At 35.3% G+C, this 26,087-nt stretch overlaps 1 protein-coding gene across 1 annotated transcript; it reads left to right on the forward strand.

Moving 5' to 3' along the window:
- The first annotated feature begins 1,180 nt into the window (after positions 1 to 1,180).
- On the forward strand, positions 1,181 to 4,003 carry LOC139846660 (probable serine/threonine-protein kinase PBL3). The gene is made up of 6 exons (XM_071836147.1): positions 1,181 to 1,335; positions 1,814 to 2,160; positions 2,263 to 2,398; positions 2,512 to 2,648; positions 2,743 to 2,866; positions 3,372 to 4,003. Exons 1-6 carry the CDS (start codon positions 1,254 to 1,256, stop codon positions 3,806 to 3,808), a joined length of 1,263 nt encoding a protein of 420 aa, XP_071692248.1. The 5' UTR covers positions 1,181 to 1,253; the 3' UTR covers positions 3,809 to 4,003.
- The last annotated feature ends 22,084 nt before the right edge of the window (positions 4,004 to 26,087 follow it).

The raw sequence follows: 26,087 nt of genomic DNA on the forward strand, positions 1-26,087 counted from the left end.
ATTCAGGCGGTATAACAGACCATATATAACTTAAATAACATAAATATAAATTTTAGTGAAGTTAATAAGAGTTAGATTACATAAATATAATTCAGGCGGTATAACCGACCATATATAACTTAAATAACATAAATATAAATATTAGTGAAGTTAATAAAAGTTAGATTACATAAATACAATTCAGGCGGTATAACCGACCATATATAACTTAAATAACATAAATATAAATTTTAGTGAAGTTAATAAGAGTTAGATTACATAAATATAATTCAGGCGGTATAACCGACCATATATAACTTAAATAACATAAATATAAATGTTACTTAAGATGATAATAATATTTACCTTACTAATAAATAATAGAAAATATCGTTAAAGAATTTCTTACCTTGATTAGTAACTTGTGTTTGCTTAGATAAACCTTGATTATACGGAGTACTTCGTGCTGATAACATGTTATAATTTAGGAGTTTATAACTACCTTTAGTAATATAGTCTCCAATTAGAGAATAATAGAAAGAAAAAGGGAGAGAGTATATGTATATGAAAATATCTATATTCTCAAGTGCATCTTCTGCAAACTACACTTCATATATTTATAGTACAAAATAGATCACTGTGCAATTAGGTAGAATAGCTGTACCCACAAAATTGGCATACTTTTATAACAGATATCGCATAGTACCATAAACAAATGCATCTCATAACATTATCAAACGCTTACAGCTCACGAAACCTTCATTGCAAAATGTTGAACACCAAAAAGGTAAAGAAAAAAATGATCAAAACACATGGTAAAAAAATGATTAAATAATTTACTACAAGCCAAAATCCCTCAACAAACAATATCCTTCATCCAATGGACTATCTGCCACAATTTACGGACAACAAATACCAACGAAACTGCCACAATTTATGGACTATCTATTTTCTCAAAACTCAAGACACACTACAAACTTAAAAAGAAATGCATCTTCAATGATAACATAACTTAATAACCATAGTGAGCAAATTGTGAAAAAGATAATTTATGAAGAAAAAAAAAAATACCTTTATCATTAGGTATTTGTTTGCCATATTTTCAACACGTACTTTGTGGCGCATTGACGCATTGTGGACTAATATTAATACTATATTATTATTTGGGAATTTGGAATAATATCTAAAATAAGGACAACATTCGTGTTCTCATTACCCCCGTCCTTTTTATCACCTTCCTTCTCATTTCACTCCAAAATTAGAAATCAACATTCATGTTCATACTATCAATAATGGGTAACTGTTTAATTTCTTCTTCAGCTAAAGTAGACGCTACTATTAACTGCCCTAATTCTGGTACACTCTTTATCCATCTTTCATATTTCTACCATTTCCGTATCAATTCATTATGTCCATATGTCTATAATTTACATGGATATTATGGTCTTTGTCTTTAATTTTAGATTGCTATTATGAATACGTGTCGGGTCGTTTAAACAGAATTAAACAATCGTATAAAGCTATATCGAGCGCCTTACCTTTATGCATTAACAATACGGACTTATAGGCTTATAGCTCAAATCAGAAAACATATCATCCGTAGGCCTATAAATCATCTCTAGGTGTGTTAGTGGGATTAATGAAATTGACTTTTTAAGACCGTTTCTTGTTACTAAGTTACTTAATAATTATTATTGTAAAATTGTATAATTTATTTATTCCATTGTTCAGTTAAATTATTTTTAATTTGTATTACAATGAATTAAATATTTGGAATTTTGAGAACCTGTTTCTGATTTTCAGAACTATTTTTTTATGTTTTTTTTTTTCTCAGATAGATCGAAAATTGGTAGTAAAATAAGTGCATCTTCAGGGCACTCAAGTATAACAATATCAACTTACAGTGGGAGAAGTAGTAGTATTGGTAGTATTAGTACAACACCAAGATCCGAAAGTGATATATTATCGTCTCCGAAAGTTAGACCTTTTTCATTTTTGGAGTTAAAGAACGCCACAAGAAACTTTCGACCCGATAGTCTTCTTGGTGAAGGTGGATTCGGGTGCGTTTTCAAAGGTTGGATTGATGAGTTTACACATTTGGCTTCGAAACGGGGTTCTGGTATGGTCATTGCTGTTAAAAAACTTAAACCCGAGGGGTTTCAAGGTCACAAGGAATGGCTGGTTAGCTTTTTTTTTCATGCTCCTATTTTTTCTATTTTTATTTTTTATTATTTTTGTATTCCCAGTATTTGGATTGTTTATTGAAAGTTGGTTTTTTTGTAGACGGAAGTAACGTATCTTGGGCAGTTGCATCATCCTAATTTGGTGAAACTTATCGGTTATTGTACGGAAGGTGATAATAGACTGTTAGTTTATGAATTCATGCCTAAAGGAAGCTTGGAGAATCATCTTTTTAGAAGTATGTATATATGTATATGTTTAATTACTTACTTTTCGTCATTAGTTTTTTGGTTACATAACTATTTATGTTATTTTTGGTTCGGGAATTGAATATCTTGTTTTGATCCTAAGGGGGCCCACAACCGCTTCCATGGGCAACAAGGCTTAAAGTGGCGATAGGTGCTGCGAGAGGCTTAGCATTCCTTCATGACGCTAAAGACCAAGTTATATATCGCGATTTTAAGGCTTCTAATATCCTTCTTGATTCGGTACAACAGAAAATATGTTATGTGGTTTAAGTACATATGTTGTTGGCTACAATATGAAGAGCAATAACATGCTCAATTTGGTTTCATGACTCAGGAATTCAATGCAAAGCTGTCGGATTTTGGTTTAGCTAAGGCGGGCCCAACTGGTGATAGGACTCATGTGTCAACACGAGTAATGGGCACCAAAGGGTATGCGGCACCTGAATACCTTGCTACAGGTTTGTACTCCTAAGATACAAGACCTTCATTAGTGATGAAAAATGGGTGGGTCAGTCAGTCTGTTTGGGTAAAGGTTTAAATGGCGTTACAATCATACAAGTCTAAATGGGTCAGGTTGAGTTGACCCTAAACACTTTTACGTACCAAATTGTTTTTACACCTAATCAGTGTATCAAGTTTGATGACAAAATTAATATATCAATTGTTATCCTGCTTTTTGATTACATTAATAGGAGTTCTTATGCGTAAAAGATACGCCGACTAGTTAAGGATATAAACAAAGTTTCCGGTTGAATTTTTTCTGAATGACAATAATTTGTTTGATAATCATTTTGAATTAAGTCTATAAATGAATGATATAAGCAAAGGTTCCGGTTGAGATTTTTTCTGAATGACAATAATTTGTTTGATAATCAATGTATTGACCTTTTAAATGAATATATATAAAAGAAAAGAATATAATTGTTTATTAAGTGTCATGGATAATCGTGTTTTGATCAACAGGGTGGTTAACAGAAAAGAGCGACGTATACAGTTTTGGGGTCGTTTTGCTAGAACTACTCTCGGGCCGTCGTGCTGTCGATAAAGATAGGGTCGGCATTGAGCAGGATCTTGTTGAATGGACAAAACCATATCTAGGAGACAAACGACGTTTATTTAGGATTATGGACACTAAATTGGAGGGACAGTATCCTCAAAAGGCTGTGTTCACTGCAGCCACACTTGCATCACAATGCCTTAGCATCGAACCTCAAAACAGACCTCGAATGTCTCAAGTTTTAGCAAGTCTTGAAGAGCTTCAAGCTGTTAAAAATGCTTCAAGAGAGCATCGAAAGGTGTCTAGTCTTGTTATGAAATCGCCAGCTGGACATTGTCAACGTCGTTTGACACCATCTGCATCTCCGTTGCCAACTCCGCGCCAAAGTACTCTAGTAAGATGAGTAAACAAATAAATGCGGGTTCAGTTAAGTTTGTTTGTTTGTATGTATATAATTATGATTATGATTATTTACCACTTTAGTTTGTATTAGAATCTTGTTCCATTACTATGTAGGTAACAAGAATAGTGACAAGATATATGTTAAGAGGCTGTAAACTATATGTTTATTGATAAACAGAGATTACAATTTATACAAGTTACATGCATGAATATCAGAGACTAACTAGGAGGTGATATACATCTCTACAGCTAAGCCGATATACATTGGGATTTATACAGCTAACTATACTTATCACAATATTTAAATTTGTCATTATCTTTATCTTCAATCATGCCCCCTCAAGACGGACGACCAAGAAGTAAGACCGGTCTTGGACATGAAGTGACTAAACTTTGCACATGAGAGAGACTTGGTAAACGAGTCAGCTAGCTGATCATTAGAAGAAACATGAGTAACCCGAACAGCTCCTTGTTGAACTTGTTCCCGAATAAAATGATAAGCCAAAGCAAGATGTTTCATACGAGAATGAAACATGGGATTGGCAGTTAGCAAAGTTGCACCAAGATTGTCACAATAAAGGAAACTCCAATTTCCCAAAGTAAATTGTAAATCCACAGTATTTCACCATTTGTTGATGCCACCGCTTTATACTCAGCTTCAGTCGAAGATTGAGACACAAATCTTTGTTTCTTAGAGCTCCAAGAAACGGGATTGCGACCAATAAACACTATATAGTTATCTTTATCTCCACCCCAGTCCGCATCAAAAAATGCGTGTACCTGCTGTGGGGAGTCACACACAAGATGAATACCATGGTCGAGTGTGCCTGGAAGATAACGCAAAATGTAGCGACCCGACAAAATCGTCATTTGACGGCGCCGTCTACTTAGGTTCCGTCACGTGGTCATAAGTCTTTAAAACAACGTTTGACCAAAATATGTCGCATTCATTTCAAATGTAAAGATGTTTCGAAGTTTACAAAGTAGTTCAACGACTAAATATGTTACAACGTTTTAAGTACAAATGAAACATATGCGACACAGTTTAAAGTAAAGTCAAAAGATGCTCCATGTATGCATGTATACTCGACATCCAAGCAAGTATCAAAATAGTGTGCGGAAGCATGAATCACTTAGCATTCAAGGACCTGAGAAAAACATAGAAAATTTGTGAACGAAAACTTTGGTGAAATCATAGGTTTAGTAAGTATATTGTATTGAACCACAAGATTTAGTATAAATTGATTATCCAAATCGTTTACATTCCAAAAGATGTTGTTTGTATCACGAGCACCCAATTATCAAGGCTTAACTGAATAGTACCTCTGAATCATAGTGTTAGAACCTACACTATACCCGAAAATATATTTAATCCGCTGACGGTAGCGAACCGTCAGAATGAGGGTTCGTCAAACCCGTATGGCCACACAATATAAGTTCTCACTTACACCCTACAAGTGTAACTAATGATAATTGGACTTGAGGATTTTTGTTCTAACTCGTACGTAGAATGTTTGTTTTCGTACTTGTGTTCACTTTGTAAAACGAAACGTTTATGTTTTCTCATCCCAAGTATAAGTATAAAAGAGTAAAAGTGGGACTATGATCTCACCTTGAGTGCACGAGTATAAAGGTACTTCACAAAGTAACGTGTGCAAGAACGAATGTTAATCTTGACCTAGACAAGTAGCTTGTATCAATAACGGTAAACACGATCGGTCAAAGTTGTTCAATTAGTCCTATGGCTCGCTACGACTCGATTATATAGCATGTGAATCAAGTTGTCAAGTTTCATGCAAGAATCAAGTATAAAAGAAGATTAGAACGGTTAAACGAAGTATTGGTGAAGTTTGGATAAAAGTCAACTTTGGTCAAATCAAAGTCAATGGAAAAGTCAACACGTTCAGGTCGGGTCTCAGACTAATTTTCTGAGCTAATAAATCATATATGAGCATGTTAGAACAAGTTACATGTTAATCGGAGGTGCGTATCATAGTTAGAATTAAACGTGGAAATGCAAAGTTGAACAGCCCCCAAACCAGGCAAATGTCGCGCCGCGCCGCGCCACTACCCGTGAGGTGATTCCTGGCTGTTTCAAATGTTCAAGTCTCGAACCAAACTTCATTTAAACATAACTAATGAACCGTAAACACTTAAAACGCATGCCATACATCGTTGGAAAGGTAATTTAACGAGGAATACAACTAAATACATTTCATTAACCAAAAACATCATTTACAATAATCAAATCCAAGTTGAATGTTCATTGAATGTTCATCATAAATGCTTCAAGTTCATAAATGCATTTTGATGATTCGGGAAATAAATGCACACATATAATATGCCGTTTCGTAGGTAATTATGCATACAATACTACTAAACACTTACAAACAACATTGCAAAGAATTCAATGCATCAAAATCCACATTTAAGGCTACCAAACCCTAACCAAAAATCATAAATTCATCAATCATGTTATTGAAGTCTTTCTAAGTCAACATACATACCAAATTGAAGCTAGTGATGCTAGTAACCAATTTAATACATGAACTTTAACATTTAAACAACATTTAATCAACCAAAACTCAAGATTAAACACACCCATTTTCAAGTTCATGCTAGTTACTCAAAATAACAAGATCGAGCAAGTAAATCACATATTCATGTTAGACTTGAGCCATAGACACTAATTAACACTTTTATAAGTCAAAAACATCAAGAACAAGGAATCTAGAGTTTTTAGAAAGTTACCCAAAAGAGATGAAATTAGTATGGAATTGAAGAGGAAGATGCAAGGATTCCAAATATGTAATTTGTTTTGAAGAACGCTTGCTAGATCAAATTTAGATGATGAATCTTTGATTGGGTGTTTGAGAGCAAAAAGTGGAAGTAAAAGAGAAGATGGGAGGTGAATGAGCGAGTGGAGGAGAAGGGTTTGACTAGTTGACCTAATCAAATCTTTGGTCCCTTGGCAAGTTTAGTCCCTCGAGTTTCAAAGCGGGTGCGTGCATTAACCAAACGAATTACCTTAAGTACACTAGTTCAAACGTGAGATGTTATAATTAAATAACGGACTTTAAAATAAATAAACGGAAAGTAAACGGAAAAGGACGGGTTGTTACATTACCTACTCCTTAAAAGAAATTTCGTCCCGAAATCTAATTAGATGTGGTGGTCGTTGTTTCTTCCTCGGGACCTTGCATTGCAACTTCTACGAATAAATGAGGGTACTTCCTTTTCATTTGATCTTGTCTTTCCCATGTAAACTTGGGTCCCCTTTTGGCATTCCAACGAACTTTAACGATTGGGATTTTACTTTGTTTTAGCGTCTTGACGGAATGATCCACAATTTCAACCGGTTCTTCTACGAAATGAAGTTTGTCATCAATAGTGAGCTCCTCGAGAGGGATGACGAGTTCGGGTTCGGCAAGGAACTTCTTCAAGTTTGACACATGGAAGGTAGGATGAACGGAGCTCAATTGAGTCGGAAGATCTAAACGGTAAGCAACGGGTCCAATACGCTCCAAGATTTCATAAGGACCAATATATCGCGGATTTAGTTTCCCACGTTTCCCGAAATGGATTACACCTTTCCAAAGTGTAACTTTTAACATTACACGGTCACCCACTTGGAATTCGAGATCCTTACGTCTAATGTTGGCATAACTCCTTTGACGACTACGGGCCGTCCTGAGCCTCTCTCGGATTTGAACAATCTTCTCAGTTGTTTCATAAATGAGTTCGGGTCCGGTGATTTGCTTGTCACCTACTTCGGCCCAACATATAGGAGAACGATATTTGCGGCCATATAAAGCTTCAAAAGGTGCGGCTTTAATACTCGCGTGATAACTATTGTTGTAAGAGAATTCGGCTAGTGGAAAATGCTTTTCCCAAGCTTTTCCAAAGTCGATAACGCAAGCTCGCAGCATGTCTTCCAAGGTTTGAATCGTGCGTTCGCTTTGTCCATCGGTTTGCGGGTGATATGCGGTACTCATGTCCAAACGCGTTCCCAAGGCTTCTCGCAAGGCACCCCAAAATCTTGAAGCGAAACGAGCATCTCGGTCGGATATGATCAATAAGGGTACACCGTTACGGGTTACAATCTCTTTTATGTAAAGTTGTGCAAGTTTGTCCATTTTGTCTGTTTCTTTCATGGCTAGGAAGTGGGCAGATTTGGTGAGACGGTCAATAATAACCCAAATGGTATCATAACCGCTCTCCCTTTTTGGTAGTTTTGTGATGAAATCCATCGTTATTGTTTCCCATTTCCATTGCAGAATTTCGGGTTGTTGAAGTAACCCGGACGGACTTTGATGTTCGGCTTTGACTTTGGAACAAGTTAAACACTTTGCAACATAAGTAGCAACATCCCTTTTAATGTTCAGCCACCAATATTGTTCATTGAGGTCGTGGTACATCTTATTGGCACCCGGATGAATCGAATACCTTGACTTATGGGCTTCTTCTAGAATAAGGCTTCGTAAATTTCCATAACTAGGCACCCAAATACTTCCGGCGAAATATCGAAGTCCGGTCTCCTTAACTTCGAATCGAGAGACGAGAACGTTCAAGTGTTCGTGTGAAATATTTTCATCCTTGAGAGACTCATCTTGGGCTACACGAATTTGGCTATTGAGGTTGGTGTGGATGGTGATGTTTAAGGCTCGGACACGAAGAGGCACCATTCTTTCCTTTCGACTTAAGGCATCGGCTACTACATTTGCCTTTCCGGGATGGTAACGAAGCTCACAATCGTAATCGTTCAAAGTTTTAACCCACCGTCGTTGTCTCATGTTTAGTTGTTTTTGATCGAAGATGTGTTTGAGGGTTTTATGATCGGTGAAGATAGTACTTTTGGTTCCATAAAGATAGTGTCTCCACATTTTGAATGCAAAGGCAACAGCTCCGAGTTCGAGATCATGTGTCGTTTAGTTCCGTTCATGAACTTTTAACTGTCGAGAGGCATAAGCAATGACTTTCTTTCGTTGCATCAATACACACCAAAACCATGTTTTGAGGCATCGTAATATACAACAAAATCATCATTGCCTTCGGGAAGAGACAAGATAGGAGCGGTGGTTAGCTTTTTCTTCAAGATTTGAAACGCGGACTCTTGTTCGGTTGCCCAAATGAATTTCTTTCCCTTGTGAGTTAACGCGGTTAAAGGACGAGCAACCAAGGAGAAATCTTTGATGAATCTACGATAATATCCGGCAAGGTCCAAGAATTGACGAATGTGAGTAGGAGTAGTAGGGGTTTCCCATTTACTAATGGCTTCGATTTTTGCGGGATCGACCTTAATACCTTGGTCGCTTACAACATGATCAAGAAATTGAACTTCCTTCAACCAAAATTCACACTTGGACAATTTGGCATAGAGTCGTTCTCATCTCAAAAGTTCAAGCACGAGTCGGAGGTGTTGTTCGTGTTCTTCTTCGTTTTTAGAATATACCAAACTATCATCGATGAATACAATAACGAATTTGTCGAGGTACGGTTTGCACACGCGGTTCATAAGGTCCATGAATACCGCCGGTGCATTAGTTAACCCGAATGACATTACAAGAAACTCATAACTACCATAACGAGTCCAGAAAGCGATTTTGGAGACATCTTCCCCCTTAACCCTTAGTTGATGATAACCCGAGCGGAGATCGATTTTTGAATATACACAAGACCCTTGTAGTTGATCAAAGAGGTCATCGATGCGTGGAAGAGGATATCGGTTCTTAACCGTCAATTTATTTAGTTCACGATAATCGATGCACATTCGTAGGGATCCATCTTTCTTCTTAACGAATAAAATCGGAGCGCCCCATGGTGAATGGCTAGGTTGGATAAAACCACGATCAAGTAGTTCTTGAATTTGACTTTGCAAATCTTGCATCTCGGATGGAGCAAGTCTATATGGTGCACGTGCTATAGGTGCGGCGCCCGGAATAAGATCGATTTGGAATTCAACCGGTCGATGAGGTGGAAGACCCGGCAATTCGTCGGAAAATACATCGGAAAAGTCACTAACAATTGGCACATCATCGATATGCTTCTCATCGATCTCGACTTTCTTAACGTGGGCTAGGATCGTGAAACAACCTTTACGAAGTAATTTTTCAACTTTAAGGCACGAGACGAGGTTGAGTCCGGCGCAACTCTTATCGCCATAGACAATCAAGGGTTCACAATTCTCGATAGGAATTCGGATTGCGTTAAGATCACAAAGGATGTGAGATTTTGTTTTGACTAACCAATTCATAACGATTATTACATCGAAGCTCCCTAGTTCCATGGGTATCAAGTCAATTTCAAACTCTTTACACAATAAGTTTAACGTACACCCCCGATAATATGTGTGTCGGCACTCAATAGTTTCCCGTCGGCCACTTCAATGGTATAGGTGGTAACTAGGGGGAGTGGTGGAGTGAAAAGAGTATGTGCCAAGGTCTTGGATACGAAGCTTTTATCGGCACACAAATCGAATAAACAAGCAACATAAGATTTGTTGAGAAGAAACGTACCCGTGACTAGTTCATTGTCCTCCCAGGCCTCCTCGGTGTTAATATTGAAAGCTTGACCGCGTGCATTTGGGTTGACTTTCTTCTTTGGGCACGCATTCTTATAATGACCCGGTTGGCCACATTCGTAACAAATGCCCGTTTTTGGTGCATTGGGCCCCTTTTGAGCGACGGGAGCGGTATTTCTATAATCGTGGGCCACATGGCCACTTCTTTGACCGTTGATGCAAAATGGTTTGCCACATTCACGGACATGATGTTTGTGGCACTTGTTACAATAAGGTAGGTTTCCGGCATAGCTCTTCTTGCCGTCGGAGGTGAAAGGTTTCTTAGCGAAGTTGTTGTTGTTGTAGTTGCTTAATTGGGGGACTTCCCACTTTCTTTTGTTGCCACCTGATATCAGCTAAAAAGTCATGTTTTTACCCCCGATATTGAGTCCCAAAAACATAAAGTTCAAAACTTTGTCGACAAAATAATCGCTTTTTCGGTTAAATTTGTAGATAAAGTAATTACGAAGACGATGCAAAAAGAATCAAGAGAAACGGAGCGAAAACGAAGATTCTAGAGTGAAAACGGTGAAAGACAAGAAATCAAGATACGATCCAGGGATTCAGCAAGCCAAACGGCTTGCCAAACGGGCTACCAAACGGCCTGCCAAACGGCTTGCCAAACGCCCAGATCAAACAACCTCGTTAAACGGCTTGCCTTAGCAAACGGGCCCTGCAAACGGCTTGCCAAACGGCCTGCCAGCCGTTTGTAGGCAAAAATATTGCTTATTTAAAGGCTTTTTGTCATCCAATTTCCAGACACCTCTCTTCACTCTCTCACTACAATACACTTTCTCTCACTAGAGCTTTCAATGCCTTCTCACCTCCGAGCGGGAAATTAAGTACCCGGAGGCGAACGCCGAAGATTATAATAGGAGCTGTCTAGAGGATGTCAGCACTTGTAATGGTCCAGATCTCGTTTGTAAAATGTGAACACTTTCCTTAATTTAATGAAGTTATCTTGGTATCTTAAGTTGCTTTCATCTTGCATGATTATCTATCTGTTACAAATGTTTATTATATGTTGAATACTTTATCTGAGACTTATCATACTGTTATGCTGAAACCCTGACGGTTTAGAAGTTTAAATTACGGATCATCCTTTCCGCTTATTCACGTGGCTATAACCTATTATTAGGACCTGATCAACCCTAGGATACAAGGTAAGTAGTTATGTGTACTTAACGTCACAATAGGGATATAGTACCTACGTACGAATAACCATTTATTTGTCATAGAAGAGCTGCCCATTTAGGTTGTGATTAGAGTTAGCAACAGAGAGTTCAGTGAACACTAGCTTGCTCAAAAGCATGATTCGCGTCAGAAGCAATGTTCTTGAGATTTTGTAAGATGATCCGGGGTTGAATAAGTGATCGCAAAGGAGAAACCTCTAATCCAATTAGCAGTACCTTAGAATATCTAAGATTGCACATCTGTTAATGTTAAGGCATAGCATAGTGTTAAGTGGTGGAATATTGCTTTAGTTAGACCAACTAGGATTAAGAAAAGCTGAGACTTTCCTTTATGGGTATACCACTTTGTAAATGTTCCTAGGATTCTATCCATAAGGTTGTTTAAGCCATTTAGGTTAACGTTGGGAGTAGGGATATCCGTCTTAGCCAGAATTTTCAAGGCCTAAACTCTTAGTGACAAATCAGTTAGGTTCATAGCCTAGTTGATTGAGGTTTAGTGTTTATCCTATGAAGTTAAACTCTTGTGATAATTCCCCTTCAGAATTCTATTCTCCATACCTATCTATCTCCATCTTTACAAGTAAAATAACTGTTTCATTTAGTTAATCTTAATCTATCACCTCTTGTCACTAATGTTAACTATATAGGCACTTTTGTCCTACGTTACTGAGCAAACGTACAAAAATACGAACCTGAGTTATATTTACCACTTACTCGTTAAAAGGAAGACAAGTAGGTGAGTTATAGCTAGGAACCCCAGCTAAATATAAATGATAAAACCATTACTCTCTTTTGGTAGCTAATTCTTACGTGTTGCGACTCAACGACACCGCACAAATAAAACCGTCCGTTTAGGCCATATCAAGGGGAGGTAAGTTTTTGGCGCCGCTGCCGGGGACTTATTTTTCTGTCTGTTAAGGTAATAGTTGATTTTGTCAAGATATCTGAGATTCTTGAGTGGGGTCTAAGAAAGACAATTATACACAGACTTGGTTGTTGGATTTTCCGAACAGTCTCCAATTATATTGGAACCAAAAGGATCTTGCCTCTCCATTGTCTACCTGGCCACTTGTTTCAAAGATAAATTGACAAGAAACACACATGCTTAACAAGCAGGGAGTTTGTCGGTATAGGATTTAAAGTCGCCATTACAGTAAAACCCTTTTTTTAAAACTATAAAACAAAATATTAATTATGGTATTAATTTCTGTAGATTCCAGTTCATACTTAACCGACTACGAAGAAAGTGCGAAAGGCAGTCACTCTCCCACAACTTCGGAAACCGGCGAAGTTTTTCTTTATAAACCTAAAACAAATCTAAACTGTCACGACCCGGAAAAATTTCGACTAATTTTAAACCAAACTCTCGATACGATTTTGTATTTTTGACACAATAAGAAAAGACCGTTATGTTGCATCTCAAAAATTTTGAACTGTTTCATATATTCAATTGACCTCAACCAGTCTCGACGATTCACGAACCATTATGTGTAAATATATATATAAATAAAATTATTATAAATTAAAATATTATATGATTAAAATAAATAAATATAGTTAAATTAAAAATGGGATTGTTGTGAACATTTTTATCAGCCACTACTTAACAACGGAATACGAAATAATACTCTAATATTGAATGTCGATACATAAAGATCCAAAGAATATGGCTACTAATTATTGCCACACGTTTTTGTAAACGTAATTAATTATTATTATTTATCAAATTGTGTTGTAATTGGAAACATATATAGTGGTGTTTGGTATCTGTCATAATCCAATCCATTATCAATTATATATGTATTATATGTGTATATAAGGGTTATCATATGCAAAAGGAAGGGAGTTTCATCCTCTCCTTGTTTCAACGAGCAGACAACACTATCCATCATCATTCTTTCATTTACTTCATGAATCAAAACCACCAACTATCTTTCATGTTTTTAATTCAACCGTCACTCATCACCATGATCAAACCCATCACCACCACTTCATTGTTATTATAATCTGTCCAAACATAACCATTAATCACCATACTACTCGTCGATTGCTACAGCTTGTTGGTTCTGTTTATGTTTGAAGACCGCCGGAGACCATCAATTGAACAACCACAACCATACACAGCCACCACTCATTTTTTTCTCTTTTCTCTTGAATCCATTTAACCACCATCTCGCCACTACCTTCTTCTTGAACCACCAACACCATCTTCATCATTTAAGACGACTACCACTAACCACCTTCGTGACCTTCTCTTACTCATCTCCACGACACCACCATTCAAAAACCCATTTAACCATCATCCCATGAACTTCATCAACAACATCCATCACCACCCTACTCGATCACTGTTTTCTGATTAATATTTCGATCCCCATGATCTCAATCATCTTCGAAGATCAACAACAACAACAAACACTAACTTGCTACCGTTTTGATATCATAATTGACTAAAACCCCCTGCAAATCTACGACTTTCTTTCGAACTGTTTCTGTTTTACTACTCACCGTTACTGTATCTGTTTCAGTCTACGAACTACCATCCTTCAGCCTGCAAATCATCACCATGAAATCCATCCCGTTATCCCTCTCTCTCCTCTCTCTCTCTTTTCTTTTGTGTTGAACCGTGAGCTGCTATAGCTTCCTTTCTTTTTCTTCTGTTTCTCATATTAAAATCCTCAAACCACCATTTAAAATCACCTAATTCGATTCAACAATGGCTGACACAACTAGATTGCTGCTTTGCTCGATTTCCTTTTCTGTTTTTGAACCACCCTAGAATCATCACGGACCACCACCATCATTTCTACCCAACACCAATCGTTATATTACTGCTACTGCTGTCCTTATTTGCTATTCGAAAAACCTGCAACAGATGTTGAGTCGTTATGAAGATATGATTGATTACAAAGAGAGTGATGATGATAATAATTCGATTATGGTTATGATATGTTGTGGATGATGAACGTGAATAAGGATAGTGATTGATGAAGGACACGATGTTGATGAGTAATCCACGAACGGTTCCAGATTGTTTCTTGGTGACCGACAATTCCTTTCCACGATACCCTTTATTTATTTATTTATTATTTTTTTTGTTGGCTGCTACCGGTTCTCTTTTACAAACCCACTATATCCATGAAAATGTTAAGAGGGCCTCAAAATTAATCGGGCTTTAAATGAAGTAATGGATTTTTGAATCGATTGGCTTCTCATTTTACTATTGGGCCGTGTATGATTTTGTTGTTGGGCTGCTGTGATTCAGATTTTCTGTTTGGGCCGAAAGCCCAAGTTAATTAGACATGATGATGATAATTATAGTTGGTGTTGATAATTATGATAAATAATACGTTGTGAATGAAGAAGAAAAAGGAAACAAACAATTAATGGATAAAACAATTAAAAGGGCAGGTTATATCAGAAAGGAAACAGCGGAGGAATGGTTTAAGGGGTGTTGGGTTAAACGAGAGGTCATGAGTTCGAGTCTGGTTTCAAACATTCTTTTTGGAAAGACTTTTAAAGGTAGTTTTATTAGTTTTATAGTTATTATTAGTTTTACTAGTTTTATTATTAATATTATTATTACTATTATTAAAAGAATCATTGTTTTTGAAATTATCATTTTTATTAAAAATCTACATTTTTATTAAGATTATTAGTATTATCAAAAGTATTATTATTATTAAAATTTTAATTATTTAAAAACCACCTTTTTATTTAAAATTTCATTATCATTATTATTATTATCATATTAACAAATAAATATTTTTTTTAGAAAAATATACTTATACTATAATAATATTACATATAAGTATATATTAAAAATATTAACATTTTTATTATATATATATATATATATATATATATATATATATATATATACAAAATAGATACATATATAACATAAGATATAAAATATAAATAAAATATATATTAGAATTTAGTACTAATTATATATAAACTACAATACTAAATATATAAATACCACATAATTAATAGATGGAACTATTTGAATTCTATTATATGTTTTAATATATATATAACTGATATAGGTTCGTGAAATTCGAGACCAACCGTATATTTGTTCAATATCGTCATATGTATTTTTACTACAAAATACATTAGGTGAGTTTCATTTGCTCCCTTTTTAATTGCTTTTGCAATATATATTTTTGGGCTGAGAATACATGCGCTGCTTTTATAAATGTTTTACGAAATAGACACAAGTACTTAAAATACATTCTACGTTGAGTTGTACCATGGCATATTTCTTTAAACTTGGTAGCTAATATTTACGTGAGGAGCGTAAACGCGAATCCTGTTGATAGATCTATCGGGCCTGACAACCCCAACCGGACTGGACGACCAGTATTCAACGGTTGCACAGTACTTCGTTTCGGTGACTACACTTGGTACGGTGTAGTGAGATTTCATAATAAAGGGAATATGCGACGTGATTAAATGTTAAGTATGGTTACCAAGTGCTCAACCACTTAGAATGCTTTACATACACTTGCGAGTGTATTATGTTTATGATTATTAAATCTTGTGGTCTATTAAAATATTGAAATGATTGTTATGATAAACCTATGAACTCACCAACCTTTTGGTTGACACTTTAAGCATGTTTATTCTCAGGTACGAATTAAGTCTTCCGCTGTGCATTTGCTCATTTTAAGGACATTACTTGGAGTCGATCATCGCAATGGGACCAAATGTTGATGACTTCGTCCAGGTGGATAAGGACGGGTCGTTACAGGTGGTATCAGAGCGTTGGTCCTAGCGAACCAGGTCTTGCATTAGTGTGTCTAACTGATAGTTGTTAGGATGCATTAGCGAGTCTGGACTTCGACCTTAGCTGCATATTATAAGTATTGTATATCATTCCTAGTGGAAAATTTCCTGCTAATCATTCCTAAGTCTAGACATGCCTTACTGCCTTTATTGCATAGATAGTGTATAGACAAATTTATATCTTAGCATATCTATTACGGTAAACTTTGCCTGATATCTTCCGTAAATTTCTCCGTAATTAAAGGGATCCTGGTACTATATATATCTAGGCATATTATGCATTGAGAATACCATCCAACTATCATTTGCTATCACTAAGCTTTTCATACCAAAAATTTTTTTCTGTGATCGTGTACGATGGCCTCTACGAATCGACCAAGTTCTTCTGACTCCGAAGATAGCGTGACGGGAGCGCACCAACCGATCAACTACCGTGATTTCTTTAGAAAGTGGGGATGGATTCGCGAAATACTTACCCTGTGGAGAAATGAAGAAGGTACTCCATATCACGAGCCGAACTTACCACCTAACGTCGGAGTGCTCGACCCGCTCACCGGCGAACCTGTTCGCAACACCGTTTATACCCTTTTCGCAAGAATTTTTCGTCTTGAGGCTACCATTAATGGAACTAGAGAAGATATCCGACCTCTACCTCACACTGATAACCCACCAGGGTTAGTAGAAGAAGTTAAAGAACTCCGAGCTCGAGTGTTAACTTTAGAGAGCACGGTACACAATTTGCAAGCACTAGCAGTATCATCAACACCAGTAACATCACCAGCCTCAGCACCAACAGCACTAGTACCACCAAGAACAACTTTCGCGTCACCAGCTTCGACACCTCGAGTATAATCATCGTTCTACATGACGTTCTACATCATTTATCTTATTTCGACATAGTGATTATGTAATCTCTAATGTTTTAGAGATTATATATTCTTGTTCTAACGGTAAATCAGATGAGTTAATATCATATTAACTCATAAAATCCATGATTACATCTGAAGAAAATATATATATGTATGTATATTTTCATAAAGATTGTAATTTAAAATTCTTTTGTACAAACTGTTAATGGTGAAAATATTTTAACGGGTAGGTAATACCCGAGGAATATTTAGATTTCACATTAATAAGTTGCACTGTACATTCTTCGAATCTGATTCAACGGTCATTTACTATCCTACGTACAACCACCGATATACGTATCCATTCACCACAGAATAATCATTTTCATTTAAATTTCATATTTGGATTTTGACCTATCAGAATCCAACAAGTGGCATAATGAAGAAAACATTGGACAATAAAATTTGTTAGAAACAAACGAATTAACTAATTGAAATGTTGTTAAGAATCCACGCTAACTGTTCCAGCTAACTGTTCCTAGCTAACTGATTACATTTTATTTATCGCAATTTAATTATCGCAATTTTATTTATCGTCATTTAATTTCTGTTATTTACTTTACGCATTTAATTTATCGTCATTTAATTTCTGTTATTTATTTTACGCACTTTAAATATCGGGACATGTATACAAGGTTTTGACATATCATATCGACGCATCTATATATATTATTTGGAATAACCATAGACACTCTATATGCAGTAATGCGGGAGTTAGCTATACAGGGTTGAGGTTGATTCTCAAATAATATATATACTTTGAGTTGTGATCGAGTCTGAGACATGTACACGGGTCACGATACGTATTAATTAATTCGAATATTATAAATTAAATTATATATGAATTATTGTACTGTTAACTGTGGACTATCGATTGGGACTATCAACATTGGACAATTAAAAAAATGAATTAAAATATTAATTATAACATATGAAACTAAACAATTCTTCAAGTTTGCCACTTGATTTCATCTTAAACCTCATTTGTATCTTGACGATTCCAATCTGCGTTTAAACATTTCATGATTCTTGAAAACACCTCGATCGAAAGGATGGACCATCCGCACTTCAACTACGGAAGAAAAGATTTATGCATATAGTTATGCATCTGAAAAACTCACGAAACCTGAATAAACATTTAACACATAGCTGTGTTAATTCCTTTAGTGTTATTATTACCCAAAATAACTTTGCAATTCTTCTTCAAATTAGCCAATTTTGTCACAGCTCCAGCAAGTCAATTCCGACTTTTCATCCGAAACAACCTTATTATAACCTTGATATATATGCATACTCTTTATTGTTACTGGGGAACCTTTTATATTTCACCATATTACCATCAGCGTTTAATCATCTAAAAATACAATTCTCCTGAAACCACCTCAGTTGGATAACCGATGACCCAGATCCGTTAACTTTGAAAATGCTGACGAAGTAGCATGTTGTAGATGGTCTTAATGGCCAATAGTTGATGATAAAGAAGGAAGTGTTAGGAACGCTCGATAGAAAATTTGGTACTGAAATCAGATTGAGCACACCGTGAAGGAAACAAAGAACAAATACAAGTACCAAACCCTATATTCAAAGAATCCAGGTGATTCTGGATCCGATGAAATCTTTAGAGAATATCTTGCTCCAAAGTCATGTTAAAATCTTGCGGAAAATCTTTCTTCATTCACCTTCGAACTTAGAAATTTCAAAATATCATCATAAATATCTTCGATATTTCTGAGGATATTTACATAAATATTCTTATCCGAAATTATCTACCTCTTCGTGTTTCCAGTATCCCATTATATTGGAAACTCCGGTAAAATCCAAGTATAAATTATGAATGAATTGTGGATAAGTGTTGGGAACTGAAGCATGAGTTAGTATAATATAATGCGCTTGGCCAACGTGATTACATTACAGTAAATCATGCTGAGTTTCTAATAAAATGTGATGATGGTTCACAGTAGATTATACCATCATCATGTGTCATATTACCTAACTCTTTCATTCTACATAACCTCCGAACTTATCAAGAAGAATATATTCTTGATAATTCTATCTTCAGTAATTTTGATAAATTTGAAAATCAAATCGTGCTATCACGTTCCTTCTTGCCTAGAACATTATAATCATTCGAACTTCTATATTTACGAATTCTGGACCATTATTCGCTTGACTTGAAGTCGGGAAGAGAAAACAAAAGCATAGAGCTTCGAAATATAAGGGAGAATATAAAGCCCGATAACAACACATAAATTACAAACCGTGTAGGTCAATGTTTATCGCAACATAAAGACACGGGAGAATTAAAAACAATATAACTCCAAAGGCGAAGTAGAAGAAAGTAGATTCCTCTGGTGGAAGTTGAAAAAGGAGAATGAATGTTGCGATAATAAGGATGAGGACAACGATCAGAACTGGATTAAGCATTTTCACAATTGTTTGAAAGTACGGATCGAGAAGAAAGAATTGAAGTGGTGAAAATAATGGAACGAAAGAAGTCCATTTATATTGAAAATACTAGACAAAGAAATCAAGACAGATTTCCGCATTTAATTAGAGAGATCCTAATTTCCTTATTCGCCGAAGAGGCAAATCTTTTAGATTTTAAAGATTTTTCTTTAATCCCTTGAATTCCGGAATTCAACCAAGACAACGTCAAAAGTTAAGACGCACCTTATTTTCTAAATTCCACCATGACTACAGTAAAAGTTAAATCTCTATCTGTTGTGACAGCTTCACTCGTACACTTCACCTAACCGAATCGTTTTATCTATATTACTCAATAATGATAAAACTCTATTTAGCAACTCATATTCGTCATGAAAACATTTTTAGTGTTAGCCATGATGACCTCGATCAAATTTCGGGACGAAATTTCTTTAACGGGTAGGTACTGTCACGACCCGGAAAAATTTCGACTAATTTTAAACCAAACTCTCGATACGATTTTGTATTTTTGACACAATAAGAAAAGACCGTTATGTTGCATCTCAAAAATTTTGAACTGTTTCATATATTCAATTGACCTCAACCAGTCTCGACGATTCACGAACCATTATGTGTAAATATATATATAAATAAAATTATTATAAATTAAAATATTATATGATTAAAATAAATAAATATAGTTAAATTAAAAATGGGATTGTTGTGAACATTTTTATCAGCCACTACTTAACAACGGAATACGAAATAATACTCTAATATTGAATGTCGATACATAAAGATCCAAAGAATATGGCTACTAATTATTGCCACACGTTTTTGTAAACGTAATTAATTATTATTATTTATCAAATTGTGTTGTAATTGGAAACATATATAGTGGTGTTTGGTATCTGTCATAATCCAATCCATTATCAATTATATATGTATTATATGTGTATATAAGGGTTATCATATGCAAAAGGAAGGGAGTTTCATCCTCTCCTTGTTTCAACGAGCAGACAACACTATCCATCATCATTCTTTCATTTACTTCATGAATCAAAACCACCAACTATCTTTCATGTTTTTAATTCAACCGTCACTCATCACCATGATCAAACCCATCACCACCACTTCATTGTTATTATAATCTGTCCAAACATAACCATTAATCACCATACTACTCGTCGATTGCTACAGCTTGTTGGTTCTGTTTATGTTTGAAGACCGCCGGAGACCATCAATTGAACAACCACAACCATACACAGCCACCACTCATTTTTTTCTCTTTTCTCTTGAATCCATTTAACCACCATCTCGCCACTACCTTCTTCTTGAACCACCAACACCATCTTCATCATTTAAGACGACTACCACTAACCACCTTCGTGACCTTCTCTTACTCATCTCCACGACACCACCATTCAAAAACCCATTTAACCATCATCCCATGAACTTCATCAACAACATCCATCACCACCCTACTCGATCACTGTTTTCTGATTAATATTTCGATCCCCATGATCTCAATCATCTTCGAAGATCAACAACAACAACAAACACTAACTTGCTACCGTTTTGATATCATAATTGACTAAAACCCCCTGCAAATCTACGACTTTCTTTCGAACTGTTTCTGTTTTACTACTCACCGTTACTGTATCTGTTTCAGTCTACGAACTACCATCCTTCAGCCTGCAAATCATCACCATGAAATCCATCCCGTTATCCCTCTCTCTCCTCTCTCTCTCTTTTCTTTTGTGTTGAACCGTGAGCTGCTATAGCTTCCTTTCTTTTTCTTCTGTTTCTCATATTAAAATCCTCAAACCACCATTTAAAATCACCTAATTCGATTCAACAATGGCTGACACAACTAGATTGCTGCTTTGCTCGATTTCCTTTTCTGTTTTTGAACCACCCTAGAATCATCACGGACCACCACCATCATTTCTACCCAACACCAATCGTTATATTACTGCTACTGCTGTCCTTATTTGCTATTCGAAAAACCTGCAACAGATGTTGAGTCGTTATGAAGATATGATTGATTACAAAGAGAGTGATGATGATAATAATTCGATTATGGTTATGATATGTTGTGGATGATGAACGTGAATAAGGATAGTGATTGATGAAGGACACGATGTTGATGAGTAATCCACGAACGGTTCCAGATTGTTTCTTGGTGACCGACAATTCCTTTCCACGATACCCTTTATTTATTTATTTATTATTTTTTTTGTTGGCTGCTACCGGTTCTCTTTTACAAACCCACTATATCCATGAAAATGTTAAGAGGGCCTCAAAATTAATCGGGCTTTAAATGAAGTAATGGATTTTTGAATCGATTGGCTTCTCATTTTACTATTGGGCCGTGTATGATTTTGTTGTTGGGCTGCTGTGATTCAGATTTTCTGTTTGGGCCGAAAGCCCAAGTTAATTAGACATGATGATGATAATTATAGTTGGTGTTGATAATTATGATAAATAATACGTTGTGAATGAAGAAGAAAAAGGAAACAAACAATTAATGGATAAAACAATTAAAAGGGCAGGTTATATCAGAAAGGAAACAGCGGAGGAATGGTTTAAGGGGTGTTGGGTTAAACGAGAGGTCATGAGTTCGAGTCTGGTTTCAAACATTCTTTTTGGAAAGACTTTTAAAGGTAGTTTTATTAGTTTTATAGTTATTATTAGTTTTACTAGTTTTATTATTAATATTATTATTACTATTATTAAAAGAATCATTGTTTTTGAAATTATCATTTTTATTAAAAATCTACATTTTTATTAAGATTATTAGTATTATCAAAAGTATTATTATTATTAAAATTTTAATTATTTAAAAACCACCTTTTTATTTAAAATTTCATTATCATTATTATTATTATCATATTAACAAATAAATATTTTTTTTAGAAAAATATACTTATACTATAATAATATTACATATAAGTATATATTAAAAATATTAACATTTTTATTATATATATATATATATATATATATATATATATATATATATATACAAAATAGATACATATATAACATAAGATATAAAATATAAATAAAATATATATTAGAATTTAGTACTAATTATATATAAACTACAATACTAAATATATAAATACCACATAATTAATAGATGGAACTATTTGAATTCTATTATATGTTTTAATATATATATAACTGATATAGGTTCGTGAAATTCGAGACCAACCGTATATTTGTTCAATATCGTCATATGTATTTTTACTACAAAATACATTAGGTGAGTTTCATTTGCTCCCTTTTTAATTGCTTTTGCAATATATATTTTTGGGCTGAGAATACATGCGCTGCTTTTATAAATGTTTTACGAAATAGACACAAGTACTTAAAATACATTCTACGTTGAGTTGTACCATGGCATATTTCTTTAAACTTGGTAGCTAATATTTACGTGAGGAGCGTAAACGCGAATCCTGTTGATAGATCTATCGGGCCTGACAACCCCAACCGGACTGGACGACCAGTATTCAACGGTTGCACAGTACTTCGTTTCGGTGACTACACTTGGTACGGTGTAGTGAGATTTCATAATAAAGGGAATATGCGACGTGATTAAATGTTAAGTATGGTTACCAAGTGCTCAACCACTTAGAATGCTTTACATACACTTGCGAGTGTATTATGTTTATGATTATTAAATCTTGTGGTCTATTAAAATATTGAAATGATTGTTATGATAAACCTATGAACTCACCAACCTTTTGGTTGACACTTTAAGCATGTTTATTCTCAGGTACGAATTAAGTCTTCCGCTGTGCATTTGCTCATTTTAAGGACATTACTTGGAGTCGATCATCGCAATGGGACCAAATGTTGATGACTTCGTCCAGGTGGATAAGGACGGGTCGTTACATAAACCCTGATGAATCTCACCAGGAATTAGTTCTTGATCCTTGTAGTCCAAGAAGCCGGTGATTTCATCTGACTTAGAGATTTCATTGCTTTTGGATAAGTTTTACTCAAATGAACTAGGATTCAACCTGTAACATCCCGCCTTTTTCTGTTTACTTTCTGTTAATTAATTTGAAGTCCGTTATTTAATTATAACATCTCTCATTTACTCTACGTATTTAATGTAATTCGTTTGGTTAATTCACGCACCCGTATTTAAACTCGAGGGACCAAAGTTGTCAAGTGGGCAAAGTCTTGACTAGGTCAACTAGTCAACCATGGCCTCTCCACCATTCATTCAACACCTCCTCTTTTGTGATACTTCAACTTTTTCTCTCAAACACCAAATCAAAGAATCCTCATCCATTTTGAATCTAGCAAGCGTTCTTCAAAACAAATTACATATTTGGAATCCTTGCAACTTCCTCTTCGAATCCATACCAACTTCATCTCGTTTAGGTAACTTTCTAAAAACACTAAATTTCTTGTTCTTGATCTTTTAAACTTAAAAGTGTGTTAATTAGTATCTATGGCTCAAGTCTAACATGAATATATAAATTATATGCTCGATCTTATTATTTTGAGTAACTAGCATGAACTTGAAATGGATGTGCTTGATTTTGAGTTTTGGATGCTTAAATGTTGTTAGATATTAAAAGTGCATGTATTAAATGTGTTACTAGCATCACTAGCTTCAATTTGGTATGTAGGTTGACATGGAAAAGCTTCATAAACATAATTGTTAAATTTGTGATTTTGAGTTAGGGTTTGATAAAAGTAAAATGAACTTTTGATGCATTGAATGCTTTGCAATGTTGTTTGCAAGTGTTTAGTTGTATTATATGCGTAATTACCTACGAAACGGCGTATCACATGTGTGCATTTAATTCCCGAATCATCAAAGTGCATTTATGAACTTGAAATCATTTATGGTGGACATTTAATGAACTTTCAACTTGGATTTGATTATTGTAAATGATGATTTTGGTTGATGAAATGTGTTTAGTTGCATTCCTCGTTAAATTACCTTTCCAAAGATATAAGATACGTGTTTTGAATATTTACGGTTCATAATTTGTGTTTGAATGAAATTTGGTTTGAGACTTAGACATTTGAAACAACCCAGGCACCAGCTCACATTATATGCCGCGGCGCGGCCCAAATATGTCGCGGCGCGACATTGGTCGCGTTTGGGGACTATTCAACTTTGCACTTTTTCATTTAATTCTAACTATGCTACGCACCTCCGATTAACATGTAACTTGTTCTAACATGCTTATATATGAATAATTAGCTCGGAAAAATAGTTCGAGACCCGACCCGAACGTGTTGACTTTTTCATTGACTTCGACTTGACTAAAGTTGACTTTTAATCAAACTTAACCAAATACTTATGCAATCGTTTTAACTCGCTTTTATACTTGTACCTTGCATGAAACGTGACAATTTGATTCTCATGATATATATTCGAGTCGTAACGAGCCATAGGACTAATTGAACAACTTTGACCGACCGTGTTTATCGATATTGATACAACCTATTGTTTAGGTCAAAACTAGCATTGTTCTTCGCACACGTTACTTTGTAAAGTACCTATTTTACCCGTGCACTCCAGGTGAGATCATAGTCTCACTTTTACTCTTTTATACTTACATTTGGGATGAGAAAACATAAATGTTTCGTTTAACAAAGTGAACACAAGTACGAAAACAAACATTCTACGTACGAGTTAGAACAAAAATCCTCAATTCGATTATCATTAGTTACACTTGCCGGGTGTAAGCGAGAACTTATGTTGTATGGCCATATGGGTTTGACAAACCCTCATTCGGACGGTTCGCTACCGTTATGTGGATGAAATATATTTTCGAGAATAAGTGTATGTTCTAACACTATGTGATGGGGTAACGTTAGTTAAGCCTTGATAATTGGGTGCTCGTGATAACAAATTTTAGAATGGTTTTCTATTATTTCAACGTTATAAATCTTGTGGTTCAACTTACATACTCGATTACTAAACCTATGATTTCACTAACGTTTTTCGTTGACAGTTTTCTATATGTTTTCTCAGGTCCTTGAACGCTAATTGATACATGCTTTCGCACTCTACTTTTTGATTCTTGATTGGATGTCGAGTTCACATGCATACATGGAGTGTCTTTTGACTTACTTTAAATTGTACTTTAAACGTTGTAATATAACTAGTCGTGGAACTACTTTTATAAACCTTGAAACATCCATACATTTGAAATGAATGTGACATATTTTGGTCAAACGTTGTTTTAAAGACTTATGACCACGTAACGGGACCTAAGTAGACGGCGCCGTCAATGACGATTTTGTCGGGTCACTACAAATGTTATCAGAGTATTGGTTGTAGGGATTTAGAGTTCATTGGTGTCAACCCCGAGTCATAGGGTACATTAGTGAGTCTAGACTACAACCGGCATATAGACTTGA

The sequence above is a fragment of the Rutidosis leptorrhynchoides genome, chromosome 5 (genome assembly GCF_046630445.1).
Source record: "Rutidosis leptorrhynchoides isolate AG116_Rl617_1_P2 chromosome 5, CSIRO_AGI_Rlap_v1, whole genome shotgun sequence".
In the NCBI taxonomy this organism is placed as follows: domain Eukaryota; kingdom Viridiplantae; phylum Streptophyta; class Magnoliopsida; order Asterales; family Asteraceae; genus Rutidosis; species Rutidosis leptorrhynchoides.